General features: G+C 46.2%; 2 protein-coding genes across 2 annotated transcripts; both read left to right on the forward strand.

Moving 5' to 3' along the window:
* The first annotated feature begins 385 nt into the window (after positions 1-385).
* LOC100075237 (vomeronasal type-2 receptor 26-like) lies at positions 386-10,804 on the forward strand. Its single transcript, XM_029054184.2, has 8 exons — positions 386-591; positions 1,132-1,423; positions 2,053-2,065; positions 3,294-4,189; positions 4,689-4,805; positions 6,006-6,129; positions 8,106-8,972; positions 10,731-10,804. The coding sequence occupies exons 1-8, from the start codon at positions 386-388 to the stop codon at positions 10,802-10,804; spliced, it is 2,589 nt and encodes an 862-aa protein (XP_028910017.2).
* A 908-nt stretch (positions 10,805-11,712) lies between these two features.
* LOC100078598 (vomeronasal type-2 receptor 26-like) lies at positions 11,713-27,886 on the forward strand. Its single transcript, XM_039910679.1, has 10 exons — positions 11,713-11,758; positions 13,364-13,785; positions 14,751-14,836; positions 14,930-15,103; positions 18,667-18,792; positions 19,306-19,597; positions 21,940-22,758; positions 22,874-23,101; positions 25,074-25,200; positions 27,117-27,886. The coding sequence occupies exons 1-10, from the start codon at positions 11,713-11,715 to the stop codon at positions 27,884-27,886; spliced, it is 3,090 nt and encodes a 1,029-aa protein (XP_039766613.1).
* The last annotated feature ends 17 nt before the right edge of the window (positions 27,887-27,903 follow it).

The raw sequence follows: 27,903 nt of genomic DNA on the forward strand, positions 1-27,903 counted from the left end.
CGTTGCAGGAAAAAGAAGAACGACACAGGTGCGGGACTTTTGCGTAGGAGCGTTCCCCAGAGTGGCTGAGGCTTTGGGGAAAACGACGTCTTCGGTGGAGCTGAAGTAATAAGAAAAAGACTCCCTCCCCCACCGTCAATAACTCCGAGCCTCTGAGCCTTTAAATATCTCCCGAACAGGTCTGAGCCGGGATTGCTCAACTCAGGCTTGTTTCCCAGGTGTGTGTGTGTGTGTGTGTGTGTGTGTGTCCCAGAGTCTGTGACTGCCTGCAACGGGAAATCGATGGTTCCAGTGACTCAGACTGGGGGCTGGCTGAGGCTCAGCATCCTTCTCAGCTGAAGGAAGGGTCAGGGCTACAGTTCTGAGACGGGGAACAGCGGTCCTGATGCTGAGCCTGCTACTGCTGCTTGGGCTGGGGTTCCAGACACTTCTCTCGGTGTCTGGGAATCAGTGCTCCTTGCGCCGGGACTACTCACGGGGATACTACAAAGACGGGGATTTGCTCATTGGGGGGCTCTTAGCTCTGAATGTGTTTGAAGGGAATCCCAAGGAGTTCAGCGAATATCCGTTTTGGTTTGACATCAGATTTGCGTAAGTGTTGTGTTTCCTGGATATGGCTCTAATGTCTATGAGATGTGCTAGAAGGTTGGAAATCAACAAGGAATTGTTTGCGTTCTCCGAGCAGTAGGGCGGCTGGGCTTGCTGTGACTGTTAGATGTTGCTGAGCAGCTTTGCCGAGGAATCTCCACGCTCTATAGTTTCTCTACCTGTTACTTTGCTCTCCGTTCTCCGTGTGCCTGATTGCTTTCTAATGCCAGAGGGCAGGCGGCAGCTGTCAGCTCAATTCTCATTTCCCCCGGGCCCGTTACTTAGTAATATCCTTCCTCTCCCTTCCTGCCAAAGACAAGCTACTTCTGCTTCATCTGCAAGAACCGTAGCCCACAACAGCCCCAGCCTCTGCCTTCCCAAGCCCCTGACTCCCCCCACCCAGTTCCCAGTGCTCGACCTCTGCTGCACCAAGCTATCTTACAAAGCCCCCATTTCTAGAAGTAGTAGTAAAATTTATTAGGCATGTACTGCGTGTGGAATACTGCACAAAATTATGAGAAACCTCACCCCCTGTTCCTGCAGGCGTGTCCCCAGACACATCCAGCACGTCCTAGCCCTGGTGTTTGCCGTGGAGCAGATCAACAAGGACCCCAGCCTCCTGCCCAACGTCTCCCTGGGATTCCACATCTCTGATACCTTATTCCGGGAGAGGCTGGCCGTGGAGCAGTCCCTGATGTTGCTCTCGGGAGCGGGGCGGACAGTTCCCAATTACAGCTGCCAGGGACGGAGCAAGCTGGTGGGAGTCATCGGCGGAGTCAAATCCTCCTTGTCTCTGGCCATGGCCAATATCCTAGGATTCCACAAATTCCCGCAGGTAGGGCAATATCACCCCCTTTCCTAGTCTAATCCCAAAACGCATGAAGCTCAGCTTGTCCCCTACTCATTACCCTCACCAACCTCTCTACACACACCGAGGTCTGCAACTAGCCATCTCTGGGGAAATTTCTGCAGGTTTCTCGAGTTGTGTTGTCAGATTCATCCTCTGTCCCGTGTGCAAAGGGAGACTTGGAAAACTGCTTAGATATCACTCGGTTTCTCACATTAGTTGCCTTTCCTCTGCTCCTTAGGTTCAGAAGTGATCTGGGTGACTATTCCCCTTGTCAGCTGTGTGACTGTGGGCAAGTCACTTAACTTCTCGGTGCCTCAGTTCCCTCATCTGTAAAATGGAGATGAAGACCGTGAGCCTCACGTGGGACAACCTCATTCTCCTGTATCTACCCCAAAGCTTAGAACAGTGCTCTGCACGTAGTAAGCGCTTAACAAATACCAACATTATTATTCCGATGTGAAACGCTTGCCTAGTTCTGGATGAGGGACAGCCTGAGGAGGGAGAAACTAGAAATTCCCTTACTGTGCTGGAGTCCTGGTTCCTGAATCTTCCCGCAGGGATATGGGGAAGAGAGGACAGGACTCTGCTGAGCCTTGTGCTGCTTTGTTGAGCAGAAAGACCTGGAAAGTGGGTTCTGATCCCCGGGCTGCGGGTTAGTTTGGGGGAAGACAGAACGGCCCCTCGCTCCAGATTGCCACAGGGGAGCGTTTCAGCGGTCCACGTAGAATACGAAGATTTCAAGGTGAAATGGCCCTCGGAGGTGACTGAGCCCCCGGTGAGCTGGGAATAATAATAAAAGTAATAACGATAATAATAATGTTGGTATTTGTTAAGCGCTTACTATGTGCAGAGCACTGTTCTAAGCGCTGGGGTAGGTACAGGGTAATCAGGTTGTCCCACATGAGACTCACAGTTAATCCCCATTTTATAGATGAGGTAACTGAGGCACCGAGAAGTTAAGTGACTTGCCCACAGTCACACAGCTGACAAGTGGCAGAGCCGGGATTCGAACCCATGACCTCTGACTCCAAAGCCCGGGCTCTTTTCACTAAGGCAAGCTGCTTCTCTATATAATGATATTTTGGTATTTGTTAAGAGCGTACTATGTATCAAGCACTGTTCTAAGCACTGGGGTAGATACAAGGTAATCAGGATGTCCCACGTGAGGCTCACGGTTTAATCCCCGTTTTACAGATGAGGTAACTGAGGCACAGAGAAGTTAAGTGGTTTGCCCAACGTCCCACAGCGGACAAGTGGCAGAGCCGGCATTAGAAGCCACATCCTCTGACTCCCAAGCTAGTGCTCTTACCGCTGAGCCACGCTGCTTCTCTAAAAAGTATGTAGGTCCTAGAGTGACAACGGGGCGGACAGGCAGCTGCCGAAACCCTGGGGTTTCCGCCCTGGCCTTACTCCTGGGAGTTAAATTCATTGTGTTGAACCATCTGGACTCAAGTGAAAGTCAAGTTGACATTAAAAAAGCTCTAGTTTTGGTAAAGTCAAAAAGGAGCACAATTTCAATTTTCATATGCGAGCATGTTGTTAACGTTTTATGATTTAAACATTGTACATTTAAACAATCGTGTAAGTTAATGCGCAGTATTTGTGGGTGAATTGATTATTAACTACATCAACTCCAAATAACTTCAGAATAATATATCTAAACTGTTTTGAGCTTTTTAAAAAAAATCAGGAACGCATTAATATGTTCTGCATTATTTTCCAGAGGACTCGATTCTGAACTCAGTGCCCTTTTGTTTGACTCTCAATTTTCTTGGAACCAATTTAGACTCCAAAGGAAGTGTAGTAATCTATATACATTAGCTTAGTGATAAAATAATTTTATCCTCAAATCCAGTTCATACAGTTTTAGTACTTTTGCTTCTTCAAATCTTAATGTTTAAACTATTATTGATCTGGGTTATCTTCATCCAGATCACCTACGGCCCCTTTGACCCCACCCTGATGGATCCAGTGAAGTTTCCCTCCCTCTACCAGGTGGCCCCAAGGAGCACCGCCCAGCAGCGTGGAATAGTCCGACTGTTGGTGCATTTTGGCTGGATCTGGGTCAGTCTAGTGGTCTCCGATAATGTTCAAGGTGAAACGTTCGCCTGGGACCTGATGGGAGAGATGGACAGACACGGAGTCTGTGTGGCCTTCACAGATCGGATTCCTGAAACTGGATACTACGGCACAATAGAGGCCCATCGACTCTATTCCAAAATGAATAATATGTTGGTCAATGTGGCCATTGTCTACGGTGATATCGACTCCCTCATCATGTTTAAGTGGGTTGCCACTTGGATTAATATTCTCGGGAAGGTCTGGATCGCCACGGCTCATTGGGACATCAGTGCCAGTAATAATTATGACATATATGACAGATCCTTCCAAGGTTCCCTGTCTTTTTCCATCCACACGGATGAAATTCCCAATTTCAAAGCTTTCCTTCGAGCAGCTAATCCTCTGAAGTACCCAGATGATGTTTTTCTCAAGGAGTTCTGGGAAGCTGAACTTGGCTGTTACTTTCCATCTGCAAACTTTGTCAGCAACGGGCCCTTGTACGAATGCAAGGGAAACGAGAGCTTGGAGAGCCACTTCTTGCATAACACTGATGTGGAGATGTCTGGGGTGCAGTACACCGTGTACAGTGCTGTGTACACATTGGCCCGTGGGCTCCATGAAATGTTCTTGTCCTGGTCGGAGAAGCAAATGAGTGTGACAGAAGACACCATGGTTCCCTCTCTGTGGCGGGTAAGGTTCCCCCCTCAGTCTTCTAGGGCAGAGCCTCCTTTGTTTAGGACTGGAAACTTCCCTTCCCTATGTGATATTCTATGCCGTTTAGTCCCGCACTAAGAAGCAGCGAGGCCTCAAGGAAAGATCAAGGGCCTGGGTGTCAGAGGACCTGGGTTCTACATCCAGCTCCGCCACTTACCTCCTGTGTGACCTTGGGAAAGTCACTTAACTTCTCAGTTCCCTCAGCTGCAAAATGGGAACTGAAAATCTGCTCTCCCGCCTACTTAGTCTGTGAGCACCATGTGGGAACTGATTATCTTGTAACTACGTGCTTAGTACAGTGCTTGACACAGAGTAAGTAATTAATAAATATCACATTATTATTGTTGTTACTCTATCTTCCTGGCAGCTCCACTCCTTCCTGAGGCAGCTTTGGCTCAATACCAGCCTTGGGAACCAGCAGTACAAAAATGGAAACAGTCAGTCTGTCTTGAGCTACGATATACTGAATTTGCAGATACCCAGGTGGACTACATCTGTACTACTGAAGGTCGGAGAGTTTAATCCCCAGGCTTCTAAGGGTAATGACTTAACCATTAACGAGAAGGCCATTGTGTGGAACGGATTCACCCAGGTGAGACAAGTGAGAAAAATGATCGTCGTTTGTATATGTGAAGATATTAGCAGTCCAACCAAACCCTTAGTCAATACCCAAATGTCCAGTAAGCAGTTGTGTTCCTTCTGCCCTGGTAAACAGCTTTCCTCCCCAACTCGACACCCAATGGCTCTGATTAGTTTGAGGTTTTTTTGGATAATCTCTCCAACTCTCTCTATAGTAGTGCCTCACCCGAATCAATCAATCAATGATACCGATGGAGCATTTATTATGTCCTAAGTGGTTGGGACAGCATAATACAACAGAATTAGGAGATGCCTAGAAGGGCATAAATAAATGTAATCTGTCACTCCAGGAAGCACAACTCAATGGAGGAAGAAAATATCAGCTCACTCAAGTGGCCTGGATAAATTCAGGACCTTCAAACCATTATGGATTACTGGAGGGAAAGGATGGATTTAGAAGGGAAATGATAAGGCTATTTGATAGTTCATCTTCCACCAAGAAGAGTGGGTACCCAAGAGGTCAACTAGAACCTATTTCTTTATTTTTTTCCCGTTGTTACTGGTGTAGACAGATTCCCAGGGACTCAGTCAGCACATTGTCCAAAGAATGTAGCAGTGATCCAGACCTGCCATAATTTTATGGCTCACAGTCTTCACCCCCATTTTACAGACGAGGTAACTGAGGCACAGAGAAGTTGAGTGACTTGCCCACAGTCACACAGCTGACAAGTGGCAGAGCCGAGATTCGAACCCATGACTTCTGACTCTCAAGCCCGGGCTCTTTCCGCTGAGCCACGCTGCTATATAAACACAAGGTCTGTGATAGTAGAATGCCCTATGGATTTTGTACTTCTTCTGCCTTTGTATCAACCTTTTATGAGAAAGACTATTCCAGAATTAACCTTTTCTGTGCCATTCCCCAATGGCATCTCTGGGTTCACTTTTCTCCCATAGATAATGTGCAGTTGTAGTTTCCTTGAGGCAATACTATGCAGGGAAAAGGGACAGGATATTTGGACTGGATATGAAGACACTGAATTGTCTCTCATCTATGCCAATAAAAGGGTCCAGAATAGGAATCAAGATGATTTCTATAGAGTCAGGCACATCCCTTATCCCTCCTTAGTGCTCACATTCCCATGGCATCTTCTTCACCCTCCCCAACTGACAACCACTTTTTCTCACTGTCGTTTCTCTCTATCACAATGCTCAGACCCCGCACTCTGTGTGCAGTGAGAGCTGTAGCCACGGATACAGGAGAACAGCTTTGGATGGGAAGGCTGTCTGCTGCTATGATTGTTCCCCCTGCCCTGAGGGCGAGATCTCCAACGAGACAGGTAGGGGTCTGGCAGGGAACCAGATACTTAGGGAGGATTCCAAACTCCCAGGGTACTCCACCCTGAGGCAATTGGCTAACCATCTCAGCAACTCTACAATCTTTCTCCGTACAATAGGGCCACTGCTTTCACACCACTTCCTACTCCGTGACCTTCCAAACAGCAATCCAGAAAGTCATTGAGTTTGGGAGTGGGATCCGCAAACCAGAAGAGAGATCAACATCGCGCAGAGCATCCAGCTGCAAGGCTGCCTCTTAGTTGGTTTGGTCATCATCACAGCTGGGCCATTGCTGATTATTTTATCGAATCAATCGATGTAAAAAAATGAGATTTGTTGAACACTGAGATTCCAATAATCCCCTACTTCATTTTAGGAAGGCCTTGGCCAGCTGTAAACACATGAGCGGTTCTCCTGGTCTTTCTGATCCCAGTCCTCGGGACCAGCCGGACGGGAATGCCGCTGTCCTCCTCTGGAAGGCCGGTGTTCCCCAGGTCACCTGCTCCACCAGGGGAAAGGAGAAAAATATCTACAGCACATCTTCTAAACTTTTAGAGTGATGAGAAGGCCGTGAGCGTTATCGTAACTGTGACTTCTGTGACTGTTGGTCTGAGCCTAACACCTTGCTGTTGTGTCACGTTTATCATCGTCTATGCCTTTTACATTTTTGTTAGCTTTTCATTTTGTGTCTATTGCCAAAATCCCAGCACCTACTTCCTAATTCTTAGATCGTGAGCTCCTAGGGGCCAAGGTTCATGGCCATGGGCCATGGGAAGGATAGTGTGTCAAATGTGACGGGAAATGTAGATGGAAAAGAGGATTTGGGCAAAAAATGAGTTCAGTTTAGGACATATTGAGAGATGACGGAGGCCTGTCCATATAAAGATATCCCGAAGGGAGGAGAAATGGAATGCAGAGATGGTGAGAAATTAAGGCTTGCAAGAGCGAATGGGGAGTCATCTGTGGGGAAGCGGTTCTTGAACTCATAGGAAGAAACGGACTGCTCAAGAGAGTGAATGTAGAATCGAGAAGAGAAAGGAGAAAAGAGTCATAAGAGATCGCCAGCATAGGTTGGAGTTTGAAAGCAGGCGAATTGCTGGTGAAATAAATGTAGAAAAATTGGTTAGAGAGATTAAAGGAGACCCAAGAGAGGACTGTGTCAAACAAAGCACAGATTAGATAGTGACTTCAGACGGGAGAATCCCGGGGGAGTCGGGAGAAGCAGCGTGGCTTAGTGGAAAGAGCATGGGTTTGGGAGTCAGGGGTCGTGGGCTTTAATCCCGGCCCCGCCACTTGTCAGCTCTGTGATTTTAGGGAAGGCACCTAACTTCTCTGTGCCTCAGTTACCTCATCTGTAAAATGGGGATTAAGACTGTGAGCCCCACGTGAGACCACCTGATTTCCTTGTATCTACCCCAGCGCTTAAAACAGTTCTTGGCACATAGTAAGTGCTTAACAAATACCATTATTATTATTATTACAACGTTGAAGAAATCAGAACTCGATTCTCTAACTCCTTCCCAACCCCCGCCCCCGCAATTTAGAACGTACACATCGCTGAGCAGTATGACCCAGTAGAAAGAGCATGAGCTGGGAGACAGAGGTCCTGGCCTCTAACCCTTGCTCTGCTAAGTCAGTGCTGTGTGACCTTGGTCAAATCACGTAACTTCTATGTCCCTCAGTTTCCTCAACTGAAAAATGGGGATTAGGTTTCCTGTTCTTTATCCTACTTAAACTGTGAGCTCCAAGTGGGACAGTATCTGTGTCCAACCACATTAACTTGTGTCTACCCTAGTACTTAGAACAATGTTTGAAATATGATAAGCACTTAAAAATAATGATGATAATTAGGATAACTTACAGTAATTATTACTGCCAACATATTATCTTAATGAGAAATTTTCGGATATTTCTAAGGGACTGGAGTGAGCAAAAGTGAAGTATAGAAACAAATAGCCCACCGGACTTTCCTTTGCAGATGCCACCCAGTGTGTGAAGTGCCCCGAAGATGAGTATTCAAATCTACAGAGAGACCGCTGCCTGCCCAAACTCATCACTTTCCTTTCCTCTGATGACCCACTGGGAATTACCTTGATTTGTTCAGCTCTTTTCTTCTCCCTGATCACAGCCCTGACCTTGGGGATCTTCATCAAGCACCGAGACACCCCCATCGTCAGAGCCAACAACCGCGGCCTCAGCTACATCCTCCTCGTCTCCCTCTTGCTCTCCTTCCTCTGTTCCCTCATCTTCATCGGCCGCCCCAGCACAGTGTCCTGCCTCCTCCGACAGACTGCCTTTGGCATCATATTCTCCGTGGCCGTGGCTTCGGTGCTGGCCAAGACCATCACAGTGGTCCTGGCCTTCAGGGCCACCAAGCCAGGGAGCAGGTTCCGGGGATGGATGGGTCCCCGCGTGTCTAACTGTGTCGTCCTCATCTGCTCCCTGATCCAAGTAACCATCTGTGGGTTCTGGCTGGGGACCTCTCCCCCTTTCCCTGACTTCAACACGCAGGCTGAGTTTGGACACATCATCCTTGAGTGCAACGAGGGCTCCGTCACTGCCTTCTACTGCGTCTTGGGTTACATGGGCTTCCTGGCTCTGGTCAGCTTCATGGTGGCCTTTCTGGCCCGGAATCTGCCCGACGCGTTTAACGAGGCCAAGTTCATCACGTTCAGCATGCTGGTGTTCTGCAGCGTCTGGATCTCCTTCCTGCCCACCTACCTGAGCACCAAGGGCAAGGCCATGGTGGCCGTGGAGGTCTTCTCCATCTTGGCCTCCAGCGCTGGGCTCCTAGGCTGTATCTTTGGGCCCAAGATCTATGTGATCCTGCTGAGGCCTGACAGGAACACCCGGGACCAGTTACTGAGGAAACCCAACATCGGCATTCAATCCCCTTGATATTTGTCCCATAGACTAGTGCAAAGTCAACTCATGCTCCTCTCCTTCCCTTATTGAAATTTAGATTTTGGAAGGCCCCCATTTTGTCTTATCTCTAATCAACAACAACAACAACAAAAAAATTCAATGGATTTCGGATTTTAATACATATATTAATTTCTGTGACATCATTTAAAAAAAAATCACTCCTGATGGTGACTCTGCTGTATTCAGTGTTGGAAAGCTCTTTCATTGTTCTTTGACAAAACGTACAATCACTCTTCATACTGGTACTGTAAGTTAGGTTTCTATTTCCAACATGGCCCTAACGTCTTTGCCACTGAGAGCTGCTTTTCAATTCTTTGGCTATAGCGATACCACAGATTTGGAGCAGTTAGGTTGATGATCATTCTAGACCCATACATCTTTCAAATCCCATTGAGGACCCAGGTCATTCCATGATTTCTTTCTTTCCGATTTGGAGAAATTGACAGCCTTTTCGACCTGTACATGGATATTACAGGCATAGATCAGAACTCATCTTTCCTTCATAGAACAGCCCAAATCAGCCCCTGACACTGAACCATTTCCTTTCCTAGGATTGTCACTGTCTGTTGCTGGATGTACTGTGATTTATTTCTCATTTCCAAAGCCTGTCCTCCTCAGCCTAAACAGTGAGACGTTTGTGGAGAAGCAGCGTGGCTCAGTGGAAAGAGCATGGGCTTTGGAGTCAGGGCTCATGAGTTCGAATCCCAGCTCTGCCACTTGTCGGCTGTGTGACTGTGGGCGAGTCACTTAACTTCTCTGTGCCTCAGTTCCCTCATCTGTAAAATGGGGATTAAGACTGTGAGCCCCACGTGGGACAACCTGATTCCCCTATGTCTACCCCAGCGCTTAGAACAGTGCTCGGCACATAGTAAGCGCTTAACAAATACTAACATTATTATTATTGTGGGCTCAGGTGTGTTTATAAATCTGTTCATTTGTATTTAAGTTTGCTTTGTTCTCATCCCAACGCAGCACAAAGAGTAGTTCCCACTCTAAGGCATAAGCTTAATCAATACCGTTTACTACACTGCTGGATCTTCATTCTTCTTCAGGTTTATGTGGCCTTCTTTCACATTATTTATACTGCAGTTTCACGATTAATATATTCATATCCATTCCCTATGCATGTTCCGGTCCCCCCGGCCCCCTCTGCAGTATGGCAAAGGGCTAGGGAGTCATAAATTCATTGGTTCTAATCCAGGCTTCACCACATGCCTGCTGTGTGACATTGGACAAGCCATTTCACTTCTCTGGGCCTCAGTTACCGCATCTGTAAAATGGGGATTGAGACTGTGAGCCCCACGTGGGACAGGGACTGTGTCCAACTCGATTTGCTTGTATCTACCCTAGCGGTTAATCCAGTGCCTGGCACATAGTGAGCATTTAACAAATACCACCATTATTATTATCATTGTTATTTCCATTGTTAGTGATAGTGAGATCTTATTCATACGCATGGGAATGTGGTTGAGATAGGCATCAGTGAATTCTAATATGATCTAATGCTTCGTTACATTATATGAAACTTGTGGTTCACGATTTATTCTAATCTTGTTTTCAACTCTCCTGGCTGACAACCCATTAGAATTTCAATTAGCGTCTTCTCAAATGATGCAAACATTTCTAGAAATTTCATCTCAAATTTCAAGGAGGAAGTATTTATCCAGACACCAGGCGTTCGGAGACTTGGGCTTGAGGTACAAAAACCATTCTTTTCTGAGATCTTTCCAAGGGTTTGTATCAAAGGCCTGAACTGTTTCTTCTCTGTGAGATGGTATGCCCGGGGGAAGAAAGGAGGAAAAAGCAGGGGTCTTGCTTTCGGCAGTTTTTGAATCAACTCATTCCTAGATTTCACTTGCAGAAGTTTTCCCTGGAGCAGAGATTTCCCTTGGAAAATCCCTGGACCTTTGAGTGTTCTTTGCGGTGACTAATTGCCTCAACTCCGTTCCCATACACTAGGAAAGAAGGGAAACCTGTGATATTTCAGGACGACGGATAGTGACCAGCCCCCTTCTGATCTCAGCCTAGTGCTAATCAATCAGTGGTATTAACTGAGCGTTTATTGTTCAGGTTTGGCATTTCAATCTGCCTGGCACTTTGCAGTGATGTTATATTCTAAGGGCACCTGCTGGAGTAGTCAGTGTTTCTCCTGTTTCTATAACAGCGTTGAAGGGATCAGGATCCAAAGAGGGTGGGTCTCAGTAGTGCTAAACTATTGACCATGACTCAGTAGGTTCTGGAGATCATGCTTACAACAACCTGGATTCCATGTCTCCTTAGGGAATAAAAGAAGTCCTTATACTATAAAGAAGTTCTAAAAGGGTGTCAGGCACTTTCTATGCATAACTGATTTGAAAAACTCAGGGATCTAAAAACAGCTGCTACTCTAGCCTCACTTTGTTTGCATGTGATAATTTCCACAGTAACCACGCCTAGATTCATTTTTGGGCTAGATTTAGTAGTCAAAAAACCCAACAGAAGTTTTGAGACTGGTAGGTAAAGACAGAAATTAGCTGAAAGAAGGCTGACAAAAGTCTGATCCCAGGTGTTGAAGTAGGAAATTAAAAAAGCTGATTAAGACCTGAATGGACTCAGAACAGACTGATCAGAACTATATAGAGAAGGCAGGATAGAGGTCCCGAATAGACTGGGCAGCCAAAATGAAGGAATCCAGGAGAACTCTGGAAATCGTCTCCTACAAACAAGGTGAGGCTGATGAAGTAACTTTTAAAAATCCCCACAAAAGACTCCAATCAAAGATGGAGGGCCTCCCAGAGAGAGTAGCTAGAGTGCAAATCAAATCCTCTGGAAAGTAAGTTAAAATTCCATGAGAGTTCATTTTTGAGGCCTGTAGTCTGGAATTTAAATCCCCTCGGTAGTTTTCCAGTTTTCTTCAATGACTCCTTTAATATACTCTGTTACTTTGTTTTGGCATGAAGCTTTGACTGTAAATTCCCGAAGTTCTTCAGTTCCAGTGAGAGACCCTCCTTTCACTTCAGGCTGTCATGTAAGCATCCCACCTCCACTCAGACTGTTGGTGGTGACTGCACTTTCATTCCACAGCAAAGTGAAAGGCATCTTGCTTCTCTTCCTCGGCTTGTTGGGTGCTGGTTGAACCAGAGCATTTGGGGACGAGAGTGAGAGTGGGGCAAAATGCTAATTACTGGAATCAGGGACATGACTCTGGGTGAGATTAGTCCGGCCTCACTCCTGATCCTCTGAGGGTCACCAGAGTGAAAAAGGAGGGGTGAGGGAAAGGAGGAATGTTTATTGTTTCATTAGGCAGCTGGGGAAAAAAAAATCATGGACCCAGGTGCAGGTCTTCTCGAAAGAGACAATCCCGAGAGTCAATCAGAGCAGGAGGACTATGCTGGTGTCTGCTTGAGCAGAAGGGAAGGGAGGGAGGAGGAAGGGGGTACCATTCTGTCCCGTTCCTATCAGGGGAAATTGCAACCTATGGAAAAGACTCTTCACACAATATCTGCCCAGAGCCTATAAAAGCTCTCAGCAGCCCGAGCTGGGGTTGGCTAGGACTCAGACTGTTTGCCAAGACGAATCTGCTTCTGAATCTGCGCCGCCTCCCTTAAGGGGACGTTTCATCTGACAGGGAGCATCCCTTCTGAATGGGACGGGGCAGCCTGGGCTCAGCATCGCCCTCAGCTCAGGGCAGGCTCAGGGCTACAGCTCTGGGACCGGGAGCCGCAGTCCTGATGCTGCTGCGGCTGGTCTTGCTTCTTGGCTCGCGGCTCCTGTCGCCTCCGGTCTCTGGGTCCGCGAGCCAATGTTCCTTGCACAGAGGCTACTCACAGGATTACTACAAAAACGGGGACCTGATGATTGGAGCACTCTTAGCTCTGAATGTGTTTGAGGGAAGAAGACCAGAATTTAACAGATATCCTTATTGGTTTGATGATCAATTCGCATAAGTGTCATATGCACGGGTAAAATATCAGTGTGATGTTTTGATTGAATAGAGATGAACAGGGCTGTGTTTCTGTTCTCCGAGAGACAGAGGAACTGGGGCACGCCTTGTCACTGTCACGGGTGCTGTTTTCCCCGCCACCTTTGTGGAGCGATCTCCCCGCTCCCTTGGCTTTCTACCGGCTGCTTTTCTCTCTGCCTTCCACAGGTCTGAGAGATTTTTAGGGGCAGAGAGCAGGCAGCAGTTCATTATGGCTCTTTGTGAATTCCCCCGGGCCCCTGGGGTAGTTAGGCAGAGATTGCTTTATTCTTCCTCCCAGCAACGACAGGCTACTTCTGCTCCATGGGCACAAACTGCAGCACACCCCCCCTCGGCCTCTTACTTCCCAGGTCCTAATAACCCTCATCCCCGAAATTCCCAGTCCTTAATGTCTCAATTCCAACCCTCCAAGCCCTCGAACCCCACTGCAACAACACCTGGGAAAAAAGCTGTGAGAATTTTCTCCCCCATTCCTTACAGCCTGATTCAACAACACCAGCTGCACGTCTTGGCCCTGGTGTTTGCCGTGGAGCAAATCAACAAGGACCTCAGACTCCTGCCCAACATCTCCCTGGGATTCCACCTCTATGATAATTTATTCCGGGAGAGGCTGGCCGTGGAGCAGTCTCTGTTGCTGCTCTCGGGCGCGGGGCGGACAGTTCCCAATTACAGTTGCGAGGGGCGGCGCAAGCTGGTGGCCGTCATCGGGGGAATCAGGTCGACCTTGTCCGTTGCCATGGCCAACGTCATCGGATTCCACAAATTCCCGCAGGTAATCACTATCACTGTGTTATACGCGTTGCTCCCTTAACCACTCCCCTGCTACCGAGGTCTGGGAAGAGCTATTTCTTTAGGAAAACCTCTGCTGGTTTCGGCTGGACTGTGACGAACGTCCCCAAAACTACTATTTCCTTGGCAGGGAAAAATTACCCTGCAAACGTAATTCTGGCGATTAAATGATGTGTCCTGAGCTGACTGAACTGATTTAATTTAAGAAGAGCTTTTAGATTGGCAGGGTTAACAAGGAGGATGATGTGTATGTGTGTGTGTGTGTGCCTGTGTGCTTGTTTGCATGTGGGTTGTTGTGTTAACATGTAAGTGATCCAAATGATCAATTTAAGCAATCGTATGTGTTAAATAAAGTGTTAATTAGCAAATACATTAATTATCTGTATAGAAATTTGTATTTCTTTGAAAAACTATATGTATATTATTTTGATGCATTTGGGGGAATTTGGGATGGCTTCAGCTTGCTTTAAACAATTTCCTATCAGAAATTATATTTGGTTTATTATCTCTTGTGTAATACAGAACTTTCTTTAAATAAATAAAAAATGCTAACTCGGTGTAGCAGTGCATATCGATTAGCTGACTAAGAAAGTGGTTTGCCTGAAATCCAGTTAAGGTTGGTATTTGTTAAGCGCTTACTATGTGCAAGAGCACTGTTCTAAGCGCTGGGGTAGACACAGGGAAATCAGGTTGTCCCACGTGGGGCTCACAATCTTAATCCCCATTTAACAGATGAGGTAACTGAGGCACAGAGAAGTTAAGTGACTTGCCCACAGTCACACAGTTAACAAGTGGCAGAGCTGGGATTCGAACCCATGACCTCTAGACTCCAAAGCCCACGCTCTTTCCACTGAGCCACTCTGCTTCTTCCTATCATGTCGGTGTTCTTGTTTGTTCTCCAAATCCAAATGCTTAAGCGATAACTGAGCTTTGCTGTCTCCCATCCAGATCACCTATGGCCCCTTTGATGCCCACCTGAGAGATGTGGTGCACTTGCCTTCTCTCTACCAGATGGCCCCCAGGGACACCGCTCCGTAGCGGGGAATAGCCCAGTTGTTGCTGTATTTTGGATGGACTTGGGTCAGTCTCATTGTTTCCAATAACGTTCAAGGTGAAACCTTCTCCAGGGACCTGACACAGGAGATGAGAAGACACGGAATCTGCGTGGCCTTGAAAGAACAGATTCCTGAAACTGACTACTATGGCTCAGATCAAGCAAAAGAATTGTTTAAAAAGATGAATGATTTGTCGGTCAATGTGGCGGTTGTCTATGGAGACATAGACTCCATCATCATGTTTAAGTGCGTTGTCACTTGGGTTGGTATTACCGGGAAAGTTTGGGTCCACCTGGCTCACTTTGATGACAGTTGACTTTCTTTACAACCTGCACTAGGATATTGCAGCCAAACGCAAGTGATTCCCATGGTTCAGTGGAAAGAGTACGGGCTTGGGAATCAGAGGTCATGAGTTCGAATCCAGGCTCTGTCGCTTGACAGCTGTGTGACTGAGGGCAAGTCACTTAACTTCTCTGTGCCTCAGTTACCTCCTCTGTAAAATGGGGATCAAGACTGTGAGCCTCATGTGGGACAACCTGAGTTATTATCAGAACTCATCCTTCCTTCATAGAACAGCCCTACTCAGCCCCTGACATGGAACCATTTTCTCTCCTGGTTTTGCCACTGTCTGTCCCTCAATGTTTCTGATTTATTTCTCATTTCGAAAGCCTGTCCTCCCCAACCTAAACAGTGAGACTTTGGGGGACTCCGGTGTGCGCCTTCATCTGTTCATTCCTATTTGCGCTTGTTTCCTTTTCATCCCAACTCGGTACGAAGAATCGTTCTTACCCCAAGGCAAATGTTTAATAAATACCGTTGTTACAGTAGCTGATCTTCATTCGTTTTTTCACGTTCATGTCGTCTTCTTTCAAACTCTCTGCAGGGCAGTGTTCTGACTAATCTGTTCGTAACCATTCCCTTCCCCTGCCCTCACCTGCCACACCTTATTCATATTGGCATTACTGGTAACTGTGAGATCGTATTCATATACATGGGAATGTGGCTGAGATAGGCACGAGTGAATTCTAAAAAATGATCTAACACTATGTCACATTATATGAGGTTGTGGTTAATGATGTATTCAAATCACAGTTTCAACTCTCCTGGCTCGTAACCGATTGGGATTTCAATTAAAATTTTCTCAAATGATGCAAACATTGCTGGAAATCTCATATCAAATTTCAAGGAGGAAGCAATTATCCAGGCGCCAGGGGTTCGGTGGCTTGGGCTTGAGGCATAATAGTCACTCTTGTCTGAGAAATTTCCAAAGGTTTCTATCAGAGGCCTGAGCTGTTTTTTCTCTGTGAGATGGTGTGCACGGGTCAAGGGAAGGAGGAAACAGCAGGCATCTTGGCTTCCACAGTTTTTGAATCAGTTGACTCTTCGATTTCACTTGCAGATGTTTTCCCTGGAGCAGAGCTTTTCTAAAAATGTCCCCAAAGCTTTGAGTGATGTCTGCGGTGCTTAATGGTCTCCACTCCGTTCTCACACGCCAGGAAAGAAGGGAAAACTATGGTAATTCAGGACGACGGACAGTAATCAGCCCCCTTTAGCTGTCGGCCTGGAGCTGATCAATCAGTGGTGTTAACTGAGCGCTTTCTGTTCAAGTTCGGTGTCTCAATCAGTGGTATTAACTGTGAGTTTACTGTTCATATTTGGTGTCTCAATCAGTGGTGTTAATTGAGAGTTTACTGTTCAGGTTTGGTGATTACATTTGCCCAGTACCTTCCTGTGACGTTATATTCTAAGGGCAACTGCTGCAGCAGTCACTGTCCTTTTTCTATATCATTGGTGAAGGGAGCTACATCCAAAGAGGGTGGGTCTCCGTAGTGCTAACATATTGATCATGACTGTAAATTCTGGAGACCTACTTACAACAACCTGGATTCCATGGTTCCATGGGGGAATAAAAGAGGACCTCCCACAGAAGTTCTAAAAGTGTGTCAGACACCCTTCATGCATAAGTGATTTGAAAAAGTCGTGGATTTAAAAAAGCTGTTTCCCCAGCCTCACTTTGCTTGCAAGTGACAATTTCCACAGTACCTGTGGCTAGATTCATTTACGGGAACCTTCTGGTTCTACCCAGCTCTACCTTGAACCCCACTTTGGGACAGATTTAGCAGTTAAAAAAACCCCAACAAAAACCCAAATACAAATTTTGAGGAGGGTAGATTAAGGAAGAAATTATCACTCGAACACAAGGTGATGCTGATGAAGTAATTTTTTAAAATCCCCACAAAAGACTCCCAGTCAAAGAGGGAGGGATTCCCAGAGAAACTAATAATAATAATAATAATGACGGTATTTGTCAATCGCTTACTATGTGCCAAGCATTGTTCTAAGAGCTGGGGGAGATATAAGGTAATCAGGATGTCCCACCTGGGGCTCCCAGTCTTACGGATGAGGTAACCGAGGCTCAGAGAAGTTGAGTAGACTTGCTCAAAGACACACAGTTTACAAGTGGAGTAGCCGGGATTAGAAACCACAACCTCTGGGTCCCAAGAGGGTAGCTAAAGGGTATATTACATTCTCAGGAAAGCAAGTTAAAATTCCAACAGATGTAGTTTTTGAGGCCTGTACCCGCAATTTAAATCCCCTCTGGAGTTTTCCTGTTTTCTTCAATGACTCCATTGTTTCCAAGCCATTGTTTTCTTTTTCTTTTGACATAAATCTTTGACTGTAAATTTCCAAAGTGCTTCACTTCCAGAGAGAAGCCTCCCTTTCACTTTAGGCTGTTATGTAAGCACCCCACCTCTATCCAGACCGTTGGTGGTGCCTTCACATTCATTCCACAGCAAGATAGAAGGGATCAGGAGAAGCAGCTTGGCTCAGTGGAAAGAGCCCGGGCTTGGGAGTCAGAGGGCATGAGTTCGAATCCCGGCTCTGCCACTTGCCAGCTGTGTGACTTTGGGCAAGTCACTTCACTTCTCTGTGCCTCAGTTACCTCATCTGTAAATGAGGATTAAAACTGTGAGCCCCACGTGGGACAACCTGATCACCTTGTATCCCCCCAGCGCTTAGAGCAGTGCTTTGCATATACTAAGCGCTTAACAAATACCACCATTATTATTATTATCTTGCTTCTCTTCCTCGGCTTGTTGGGTACTGGTTGGACCATGCCATTTGGGGACAACGGTGAGAGTGGGAGAAAATTCCATTTCCTGGAACCGGGGACACGACTCTGTGTGAGATCAGACCGGCTCCACTTCTGATCCTCTGATCCTCTGGTGGTCCCCAGAGTGAAAATGGAGGGGTGAGGGGAAGGAGGATGATTTATTTTTTCATTTATCCCCTGGGGAAAAATAAGCATGGATCCAGGTGCAGGTCTTCCCGACCGAGACAGTCCCGAGAGTCAATCAGAGCACGGGGATTGTGCTGGTCTCTGCTTGAGCAGAAGGAAAGAGAGGGAGGAGAAAGGGGGGACCGTTCTGCCCCGTCCCTATCTGGGGAAACTGGAGCCTGTGGCAAAGGCTACTCACACAGTATCAGCCCGAACCCTATAAAAGCTCACTGAACAGCTCCGAGCTGGGGCTGGCTAGCACTCAGACTGTTTGCCAGGGCGAGTTTGTCTCTGAGTCTGTGCCGCCTCCTTTAAGGGGACGTTTCAGCTGGCAGCGAGCATCCCTTTTGGACAGAGGCAGCTAGGTGATCTGGGGCTCAGCATCGTCCTCAGCTCAGGGAAGGCTCAGAGCTACAGCTCTGGGACCGGGAGTCGCCGTCCTGATGCTGCTGCGGCTGGTCTTGCTTCTTGGCTCGCGGCTCCTGTCGCCTCCGGTCTCTGGGTCCTCGAGTCAATGTTCCTTGCACAGGGACTACTCACGGGGCTACTACAAAGACGGGGACCTGGTGATTGGAGCGCTCTTAGCTCTGAATGTGTTTGAGGGAAATAGACCAGAATTTAACAAATATCCTTTTTGGTTTGATGATCGATTCGCGTAAGTGTTGACGGGTAAAATGTCAGTGTGATGTTTTGATTGGATTGGGATGAACCGGGCTGTGTTTCCGTTCTCCGAGAGACTGAGGAACCGGGGCACGCTTTGCAACTGTCGCGGTTGTTGTTTTCCCCGTCACCTTTGCCGAGCGATCTCCCTGCTCCCTTGGCTCTCTACCTGCTGCTCTTCTCTCTGCCTTCCACAGGTCTGAGTGATTTTTAGTGGCAGAGAAAAGGCAGCAGTTCATTATGGCTCACTGTGAATCCCCCCGGACCCTTGGCGTAGTTAGGCAGAGATTGCTGTGCTCTCCCTCGCAGCAAGGGCAAGCTGCTTCTGCTCCACGGGCACAAATTGCAGGCACACACCCCCTCGGCCTCTTACTTCCCAGGTCCTAGTAACCCTCATTCCCGAAATTCCCAGTCCTCATGTCTCAATCCCAACCCCTCAAGCCCTCGAACCCCATTCCAACAACACCTGGAACAGAGCGGTGAGAATTTTCTCTCCCATTCCTTACAGCCGCATTTACCAACACCAACTACACGTCCTGGCCCTGGTGTTTGCCGTGGAGCAGATCAACAAGGACCCCAGCCTCCTGCCTAACATCTCCCTGGGATTCCACCTCTATGATAACTTATTCCGGGAGAGGCTGGCCGTGGAGCAGTCTCTGATGCTGCTCTCGGGCGCGGGGCGGACAGTTCCCAATTACAGCTGCGAGAGGCGGCGCAAGCTGGTGGCCGTCATCGGGGGAATCAGGTCGACTTTGTCCGTTGCCATGGCCAACGTCATCGGATTCCACAAATTTCCCCAGGTAGGGCATCTCAGCGTAGTCCTAATTACTATCACTGCATTATGCTAGGTGCCCCTTAACCCGTCCCCCCACACTGAAGTCTGTAAAGACCTATTTCTTTGGGAAAAATTGTTGCAGGTTCCTAGACGTTTGTTTCTGCCCCATTTGCCGAGAGCAGCTCTGGAATCTGTGGAGATAGTTTGTTTCTCAGATTAGTATAATGCAATATTATATACAGTATATATATAGTATATATAGTATAGAGAAGTGGCCTTGCCCCGTGGATATAGCACGGGCCTGGATGTCAGAAGGACCTGAGCTTTAATCTCGGATCTGCCACTTCCCTGCTGTGTGACCTTAGGAAAGCTTCTTCACTTCTCTGTGTCTCATTTACCTCATCTGTAAAATGTGCATTAAGACTGTGAGCCCCTATGGGACATGGATTGTGTCCAATCTGCTTACTTTTTATATACCCCAGTATTTAGAACAGTGCCTGGCACATAGTAAGCATTTAATACCATTACAGATAGAGATATAATATATAGATAATATTTTGTCAGCATATTTCTTGATTTCATTGACCAAATGCATTAAATAAATCTGATTAAGGGAATAAAACCCCAAGGAGTTAGGGAGAAGAGAAAACAAAAAATCACATAGCATAGGAGAAGTACATTTAGAATACTTGGTAGGAACCAAAAGTACAAGTTTAGATGAGAGTAAAAAATATCTAGTTTAAACCACAGGTTTATTCTGATTTTGGAGCCCATTCCAGCAGATTTTCTCAGGCTTAAGGTCTCTTTCTAGAGCTCTGTTCCAGACTTGGTTCCTGCAGTTCATCTCTCTGAATGTTGTCAGGTCCTGCCTGGTTTCATGAGGCAGATCGCCCACCCTGGTTCTTCTTTTCAGGGGTCCAGCAGAAGCTCAGAGCCCTAAGCCACCTGAAATGCTTCCCACGAGGCAGGCCTGGATCTTTAGAGACTCAGCTAAAGATTTCTGCCACGTTGTATCAAAGTCCAAAGCCATTTCCACTGGGGCCACTCTGCCATTTTTCTTTCTTGATCCATCTCAACCCAATTCTGTTTCATCTTATGCCATGTAATTATGGTTACAGATTCTCAATGGGCAAATACCGAGATCCCCTGTTACAATTCTTTGCTTTTAGAGAGTTTTCTCACGATGGTACTATGACATTATAATACCAGTAATTTGCACAGTGCTCTCACTTTGAAATAGTTCCCTGCGTTTGCCACATGTATTTTGAACAAAGTATATGTGTTGGGTATTCAAAACTACTATATAACTACTGGGATTTGCCCTGAGGTTATCCATCATATAATCAATCAATGATATTTATTTAGTTCTTATGGTAAGAAAAATTGGAAATTTAACACTTGGGAGAGTACAATACAAAAGAGCTGGTAGTCACATTTCCTGTCTACAACGAGTTTAAGGTTTCAAAACCAGATTACAGTATAAAGGATAGTCTATTCAATCTTGAGGATTGTCACCAAAATTACTATTTCCAGTGCAGAGAAAAATAATGATCGAAGCATAAGTCTGGCAGTTAAATGGTGTGTACTGAGCCACCTGAACTGATTTCATTTATACCATGCTTTTAGTTTGGCAGAGTTAGGAAAAACTATGTGTGTGTGTGTGTGTGTGTGTGTGTGTGTGTGTGTGTGTGTTTATACGTGGGTGCATGTGTTGACATGTATGTGATCAATTTAAGCAATCTTATGTGTTAACAAACGCTGGACAAGTAGCTTGGCTTAGTGGAAAGAGCATGGGCTTGGGAGTCAGAGGACTTGGGTTCTAATCCCATCTCCACCACTTGTCTGCTGTGTGACCTTGGGCAAGTCACTTCACTTCTCTATGCCTCAGTTTCCTCATCTGTAAAATGGGCATTAAGACCGTGAGCCCCACTTGGAGCAACCTAATTATCTTGTATCTACCCCAGTGCTTAGAACAGTGCTTGGTAAATAGTAAGTGCTTAACAAATACCACCATCATCATCATCAACAAACAGTGTTAATTAGCAAATGCATTAATGGTATTAATTGAAATTTTCATTTTCAAAGATTACATGAATATTATTTTAATGAATTTGTGGGAATCTTGGGAATGAAGAGACTTTTTTACATTATTTAATGTGGAAATTATACTTGGTCTATGCCATTTTGCTTAATACATAATTTTTTAAAACAAATTAAAAATACTAACTGGATGTAGCAGAGAATATCTATTTGCTGCTTAATAAAGTTGTTTGCCTGAACTCCAGTTCCTTCCATGTCGATGTTCTACTTTGTGCCTCCAAATCCAAGTGTTTAAGAGATAACTGAGCTTTGTTTTCTCCCATCCAGATCACCTACGGCCCCTTTGATGCCTCCCTAAGGGATTCATTACAGTTCCCTTCTCTGTATCAGATGGCCCCCAAGGACACTGCTCAGCAGCAGGGAATAGTCCAATTGTTGCTGTATTTTGACTGGACCTGGGTCAGTCTCATTGTTTCCAATAACGTTCAAGGTGAAACCTTCGTCAGGGACCTGACACAGGAGATGAGAAGACACGGAGTCTGCGTGGCCTTAACAGAACAGATTCCTGAAACTGACTACTATGGCACAAGACAAGTACAAATATTGGATCAAAAGATGAATGATTTGTCAGTCAATGTGGCCATTGTCTATGGTGACATAGACTCCCTCATCACGTTTAAATGGGTTGTCACTTGGGTTGGTGTTAAAGGGAAGGTTTGGATCAACCCAGCTCACTTTGATGACACTGTCAGTAATAATTACCTCCTATCTGACAATTACTTCCGAGGTTCTTTGTCATTCTCTATCCACACGGATGATATGCCTAGTTTCAAAGATTTCCTCCTAGCAGTTAACCCTTCTAAATACCCCAGTAATGTTTTTCTTAAGGATTTCTGGAAAGTAGCAGTAGGTTGTTCCTTTGAATTTTCAGAGCAATGGGGACATAGAGTGGAGCCTGACTGCACAGGAAATGAGAGCTTTGTCAGCCTAAATTTGCAGAATACTGACATGGAGCTGACTGGGCTGCGGTACACTTTGTACTGCGCTGTGTATAGGGTGGCACTTGCGCTTCATGAAATGCTTTTGTCCAGGTCAGAAATGGAAATGTCTGGGACAGAGGACATAATGGTGTCTCCTCCATGGCAGGTAAGATTCCCGCACAATCCTCTGCGGCAGAACTCCCTCCGTGCTGTTTGCAACTTCTCTCTCTCATGTAAGTTTCTGTGTCCTTTCATCTCTCACCATTCTCTCTCCATGACAGCTCCATTCATTCCTGAGGCGGAGTCAGTTCAACGTCAGCACCGGGGACCAACAATACATTGATGGAAGCGCCCAATCAGTCCCAAGTTACGATATCCTCAATTTACAGGAACTCCTTTGGAATCAGTGGAGACGAGTGAAGATCGGAGAATTTAAGCCTCAGGCATCTAAAGGGAATGACTTGATCATTGACAAGGAGGCTATTGTGTGGGGTATAGGATTCCACCAGGTGAGGAAACAGTTTTGGATGTGAAGGCATGTGAAGGCATGTGAAGGCCAGGTAAATTCTTGGTCATTTCCCACCTGTCCACAAAGGGTCAGTACTCCCGTTTACCTCTGGGTAAACACCTCTTCTCCCCATCCCATATCTATTTCCTCTGGTGGGTATGTGATAATTTTACTGTTAATCTCCAAAAACCTCTCCCTATCACTTCTCAATCTCCTGGGGTTTTGCATATGAAATTTCTCACAACAGAGACACCAATGGCCCTTGATGGAGAGGAAAGTAAGGATATAGAATAGGAATATTAGACGTTGATGATCATTCATCATTTGTCTTAGGGATCTGTGTCCGGGGGAAATCAGAATATGGTCATTAATTCATTCATGCGCTCATTTAATCGTATTTATTGAGCACTTACTGTGTGCAGAGCACTGTACTAAGCACTTGGAAAGTACAATTTGGCAACAAATAGAGATAATCGCTATCCAACAGTGTGCTAACAGTCTAGAAGGGGGGGAGACCTACAACAAAACAAAACAAGTTGACAGGCATCAATAGCATCAATAAAATAAATAGAATTATAGATATATGCACATCATGAATAAAATAAATAGAATAATAAATATGTGCATATATGCACAAGTACTGTGGGGCGGGGAGGGGGTAAGAGCAGAGGGAGCAAGTTGGGGTGATGGGGAGGAGAGGAGGAGCCGAGGAAAAGGGGGGCTCAGTCTAGGAAGGTCTCCTGGAGGAGGTGAGCTTTAACCGAGTTTTGAAGGGGGTAGGTCTGCTAGTTTGGCGGATGTGAGGAGGGAGGGCGTTCCAGGCCAGAGGTAGGACGTGGGCCAGGGGTCGATGGCGGGACAGGTGAGAAAGAGTCCCAGTGAGGAGGTGAGTGGCCTCAGGGGAGCAGAGTCTATGGGCTGGGCTGGGCTGGTCTCTCCAAGAGTCCCTTTGCTGCTGCCTTAGGCAGAGACCTTGACGAAGTGTGATTCACTAATGATATTTCCCCTGGCCGCATAGTTAAGCAGGGAGCACCTAAAGAATTTGGTCAAGGTGTTATGTTCTTTCTGTCTTTAGTAAAATATTTTCCACCATCTCCTATGGATTTTCCTAGCAATATCTGTACTCCCTCCTTTTCTAACCATAATATTCTTGACAAACAAAACAAAACAAAAACCCCCAAAGCACTCATGGAACTTTTACTCCTCAGGTGCTCAGGGTAAACTTTTCTAGATCAAAGGATGATTGAAAACTAACTATTTAAATACCAATCTGTAATGAAACACAGGTCCCCATAGATGATTTGCATTTCATGATTCACACTTCTCAAAAGGTGTTCTGACAGGGGAGTCTTCTTGAGGCAATTCTCGGGGGCAAAAGGCTAAGCCATTTTTACTGAACATTTACTTGAGAAGCATCTTGGCATAGAGGAAAGTTCATGGGCCTGTGAGTCAGAGGATCTAAGTTCTTACTCTGACTCTACCACTTGCTTGCTGTGTGGCCTTGGGTAAGTCACTTCACTTCTCTGTGCCTCAATTTCCTCATCTCTAAAATAGTGAATGAATCCTACTCCTTCCTACTTAGACTGTGCTCTCCAAGTTGGACAGGGACTGTATCCACCCTGAGTACCTTATATCTACCCCAGAGCTTGGCACATTGCTTGGAAGACAGTGAGCACTTACTAAACAAAATAAAAATTATGTTGGGGTAATTATTAGTAGTACTGTCATTATAGTTATCAGTACTGTACAATGATAGGGGCTATTTGAAGAGAATGGGCTGGGACTGAGATTTGTTTTTGAGGAAAAATGAACAGGTTCTAGCAGTAAATTGGACATGAGGGAAGAAAGCCTGTGGGGATTTGAGGCTGATTCCAAGATTCCAGGTTTGAAAATGTCAGTATTATCAATGGAACTGGAAAAGTTGGGAAGAAGGAGGAGACTCTTATATTGTCCTTTCCCTTCCCGATGCTCAGACTCCTCCTCGTTCCATGTGCAGCAATAACTGCCTCCCTGGATTCAGAAAAACAGCTCGGGAGAGGAAGGCCGTCTGCTGCTATGATTGTACCCTGTGCCCCGAGGGTGAGATTTCCAACCAAACAGGTAGGAATTTGCAGGGAACCAGGTATCCAGTGGCCTGGGCACCACTGACTGACCATATCGGTGACTCTGGAACTTCCATCGAATCATCATGGTGGCTGTTGAGCACCCCATATTCACTCCCTGACTCTCTACACTGAATTCTATAGAGCAACTAATAGTAATTCCACTTTCCATGGTGTTTGTTAAGTGCTTACTATGTGCTGTTCACTTGACTAAGTGGTGTGAGAGATACAAACTAATCAGGTTGACACATTCCATGTTCCATATGGGGATCATGGTCTTACTCACCATTTAACATAGGAGATAACTGAGGCACAGGGAAGCTAAGTGACTTGCCCAATATCACACAGCAGAAAAGTAAAAGAGCCAGGATTAGAACCCACATCCTCCCGACTCCGAAGCCTGCGCTTTATTTACTAAACAACACTGCTTCTCATTTAAGTGTGTGGCAATCCAAAGCAGCACAGACGATTGAGGATGCTCCTTATTATGAGGACATGAGGGATCATCATATCTCAATTCAAAGAAAAAAGTTTTGTGGTTTAATGGATAAAGCATGGACCTGAAAGTCAGAATGATCTGGTTTCTACTTCCGGCTCCGCCATGTGTCTGAAGTGTGACCTTGGGCAAGTCGCTTAACTTCTCTGTGCCTCAGTTACTTCATCTGCAAAATGGGGATAAACTGTCAGCCTCATGTGGGACAGGGTTTGTGTCCGACCTGATTAAGCTTGTGTCTATCTGGGCACTCAGTGCAGTGTCTAACAGAAAATAAGAGTTTAACAAATATCATCACAAAAACCTTCAAACACCCAATTTCCCTTCAGAATTTCATTATTCCTAAATTTCACATCATTATCAACAACTTCACAGACTTTCTGTCCAATTATCAAACAGTTGATCAATTGATCAATTGATGTTATTCATTGAGTGCTAACTTTGTGCAGAGCACTCTACAAAGTACGGGGAGAGTGCAACACAGCAGAGTTGGCATCAGGTCTTTCCCTCCTACTTAAAATATTCTCATCTCCCACGACACCACAGCTTCAACTCTCTGTTTCACTCAAACCAACTGTTTTCTTTTTTTATGGTATGTATTCCATGCTTGTTTATGTGTCAAGTACTGTTCTAAGGGCTGAGGTAGATACCGATTAATGAGGTCAACCTCATTTTCCTCTCCCCTGTAGTATATAAATTCTTTCTAGTCGGTGGAGTTGGAGGGAGGAGGGACTATCATCTTTAGTGCATCACAGTTCCCCAAGCATTTAGTTCAGTGCTCTCCACACAGTAAGTGCTCGGGAATACTATTGACTGATTGATTGATCTTGCTTCTAACCCCTGGCTCACGCTGTTCCTTTCATCTCAAATTCCCTCCCCATTCAAATCTGCCCAATATCAACTCTTCACATACGGAAAGCCCTTCTGAAATTTCTCCCCACATCCCACCAGAGTCCTTAAATATTACTGCTCCTTCTCCTGTGGTCATATTGCCCAAACTCCATTTCAAAACTCTTTGGGGTTTCTGCACTCACCCCCCACCCCCCATATATTCGCTTTCATAATCAACCTTAGCAATTATGCTCTTTCTGTCTCTACTATTCAAGCACCCAACTCATGGATATAGTCATCTCTCCATTCTTCTCTTCCTCCTTTCTCTACTTTATTTGATATTTATCTCTGCAGCTAGAATACAGTTTCTTTGAAGGTAGAATCATGTTTCCCAACTCTATCATGGTGGGCAAATTGATCCATAAGGTGTTCCCTTACAGACGCGGCTCACTGTTTGAAGTGCCCTGATGATGAGTATCCCAATGACTACAAAGATCGCTGCCTCTCCAGAGTCATGTCTTTTCTCACCTACGATGAGCCGCTGGGGATTGTTCTTGTTTCTACGGCTCTTTCACTCTTCTTGGCCACAGCTTTTACGTTGGGGCTTTTTATCAAGCATCGAGACACCCCCATTGTCAAAGCCAACAACCGCGGTCTCAGCTACATCCTCCTCATCTCCCTCATGCTCTCCTTTCTTTGCTCCCTCATCTTCATTGGCCGTCCCAGCCCAGCATCCTGCATCCTCCGACAGACTGCCTTTGGCATTATATTCTCCGTGGCCGTGGCTTCGGTGCTGGCCAAGACCATCACAGTGGTCCTGGCCTTCAGGGTCACCAAGCCGAGGAGCAGGTTCCGGGGATGGATGGGTCCCCAAATATCTAACTCTGTCATCCTTATCTGCTGTCTGATCCAAGTGACCATCTGCGGGGTCTGGTTGGGGACCTCTCCCCCTTTCCCTGACTTCAACAGGCAGGCTGAGTTTGGTCACATCGTCCTTGAGTGCAACGAGGGCTCCATCACCGCCTTCTACTGCGTCCTGGGCTACATGGGCTTCCTGGCCCTGGTTAGCTTCATGGTGGCCTTTCTGGCTCGGAATCTGCCCGACACTTTCAACGAGGCCAGGTTCATCACGTTCAGCATGCTGGTGTTCTGCAGTGTCTGGATCACCTTCCTGCCCACCTACCTGAGCACCAAGGGCAAGGCCATGGTGGCCGTGGAGATCTTCTCCATCTTGGCCTCCAGCGCTGGACTCCTGGGCTGTATCTTTGGGCCCAAGGTCTATGTGATCCTGCTGAGGCCAGACAGAAACTCCCGGGAAAAGTTAATGAGGAAACCCAATATCAGCATTAAGTTCCCTTGATATTTGTCCCACAGACT

This window comes from Ornithorhynchus anatinus, chromosome X4 (assembly GCF_004115215.2).
Source record: "Ornithorhynchus anatinus isolate Pmale09 chromosome X4, mOrnAna1.pri.v4, whole genome shotgun sequence".
Taxonomy (NCBI): domain Eukaryota; kingdom Metazoa; phylum Chordata; class Mammalia; order Monotremata; family Ornithorhynchidae; genus Ornithorhynchus; species Ornithorhynchus anatinus.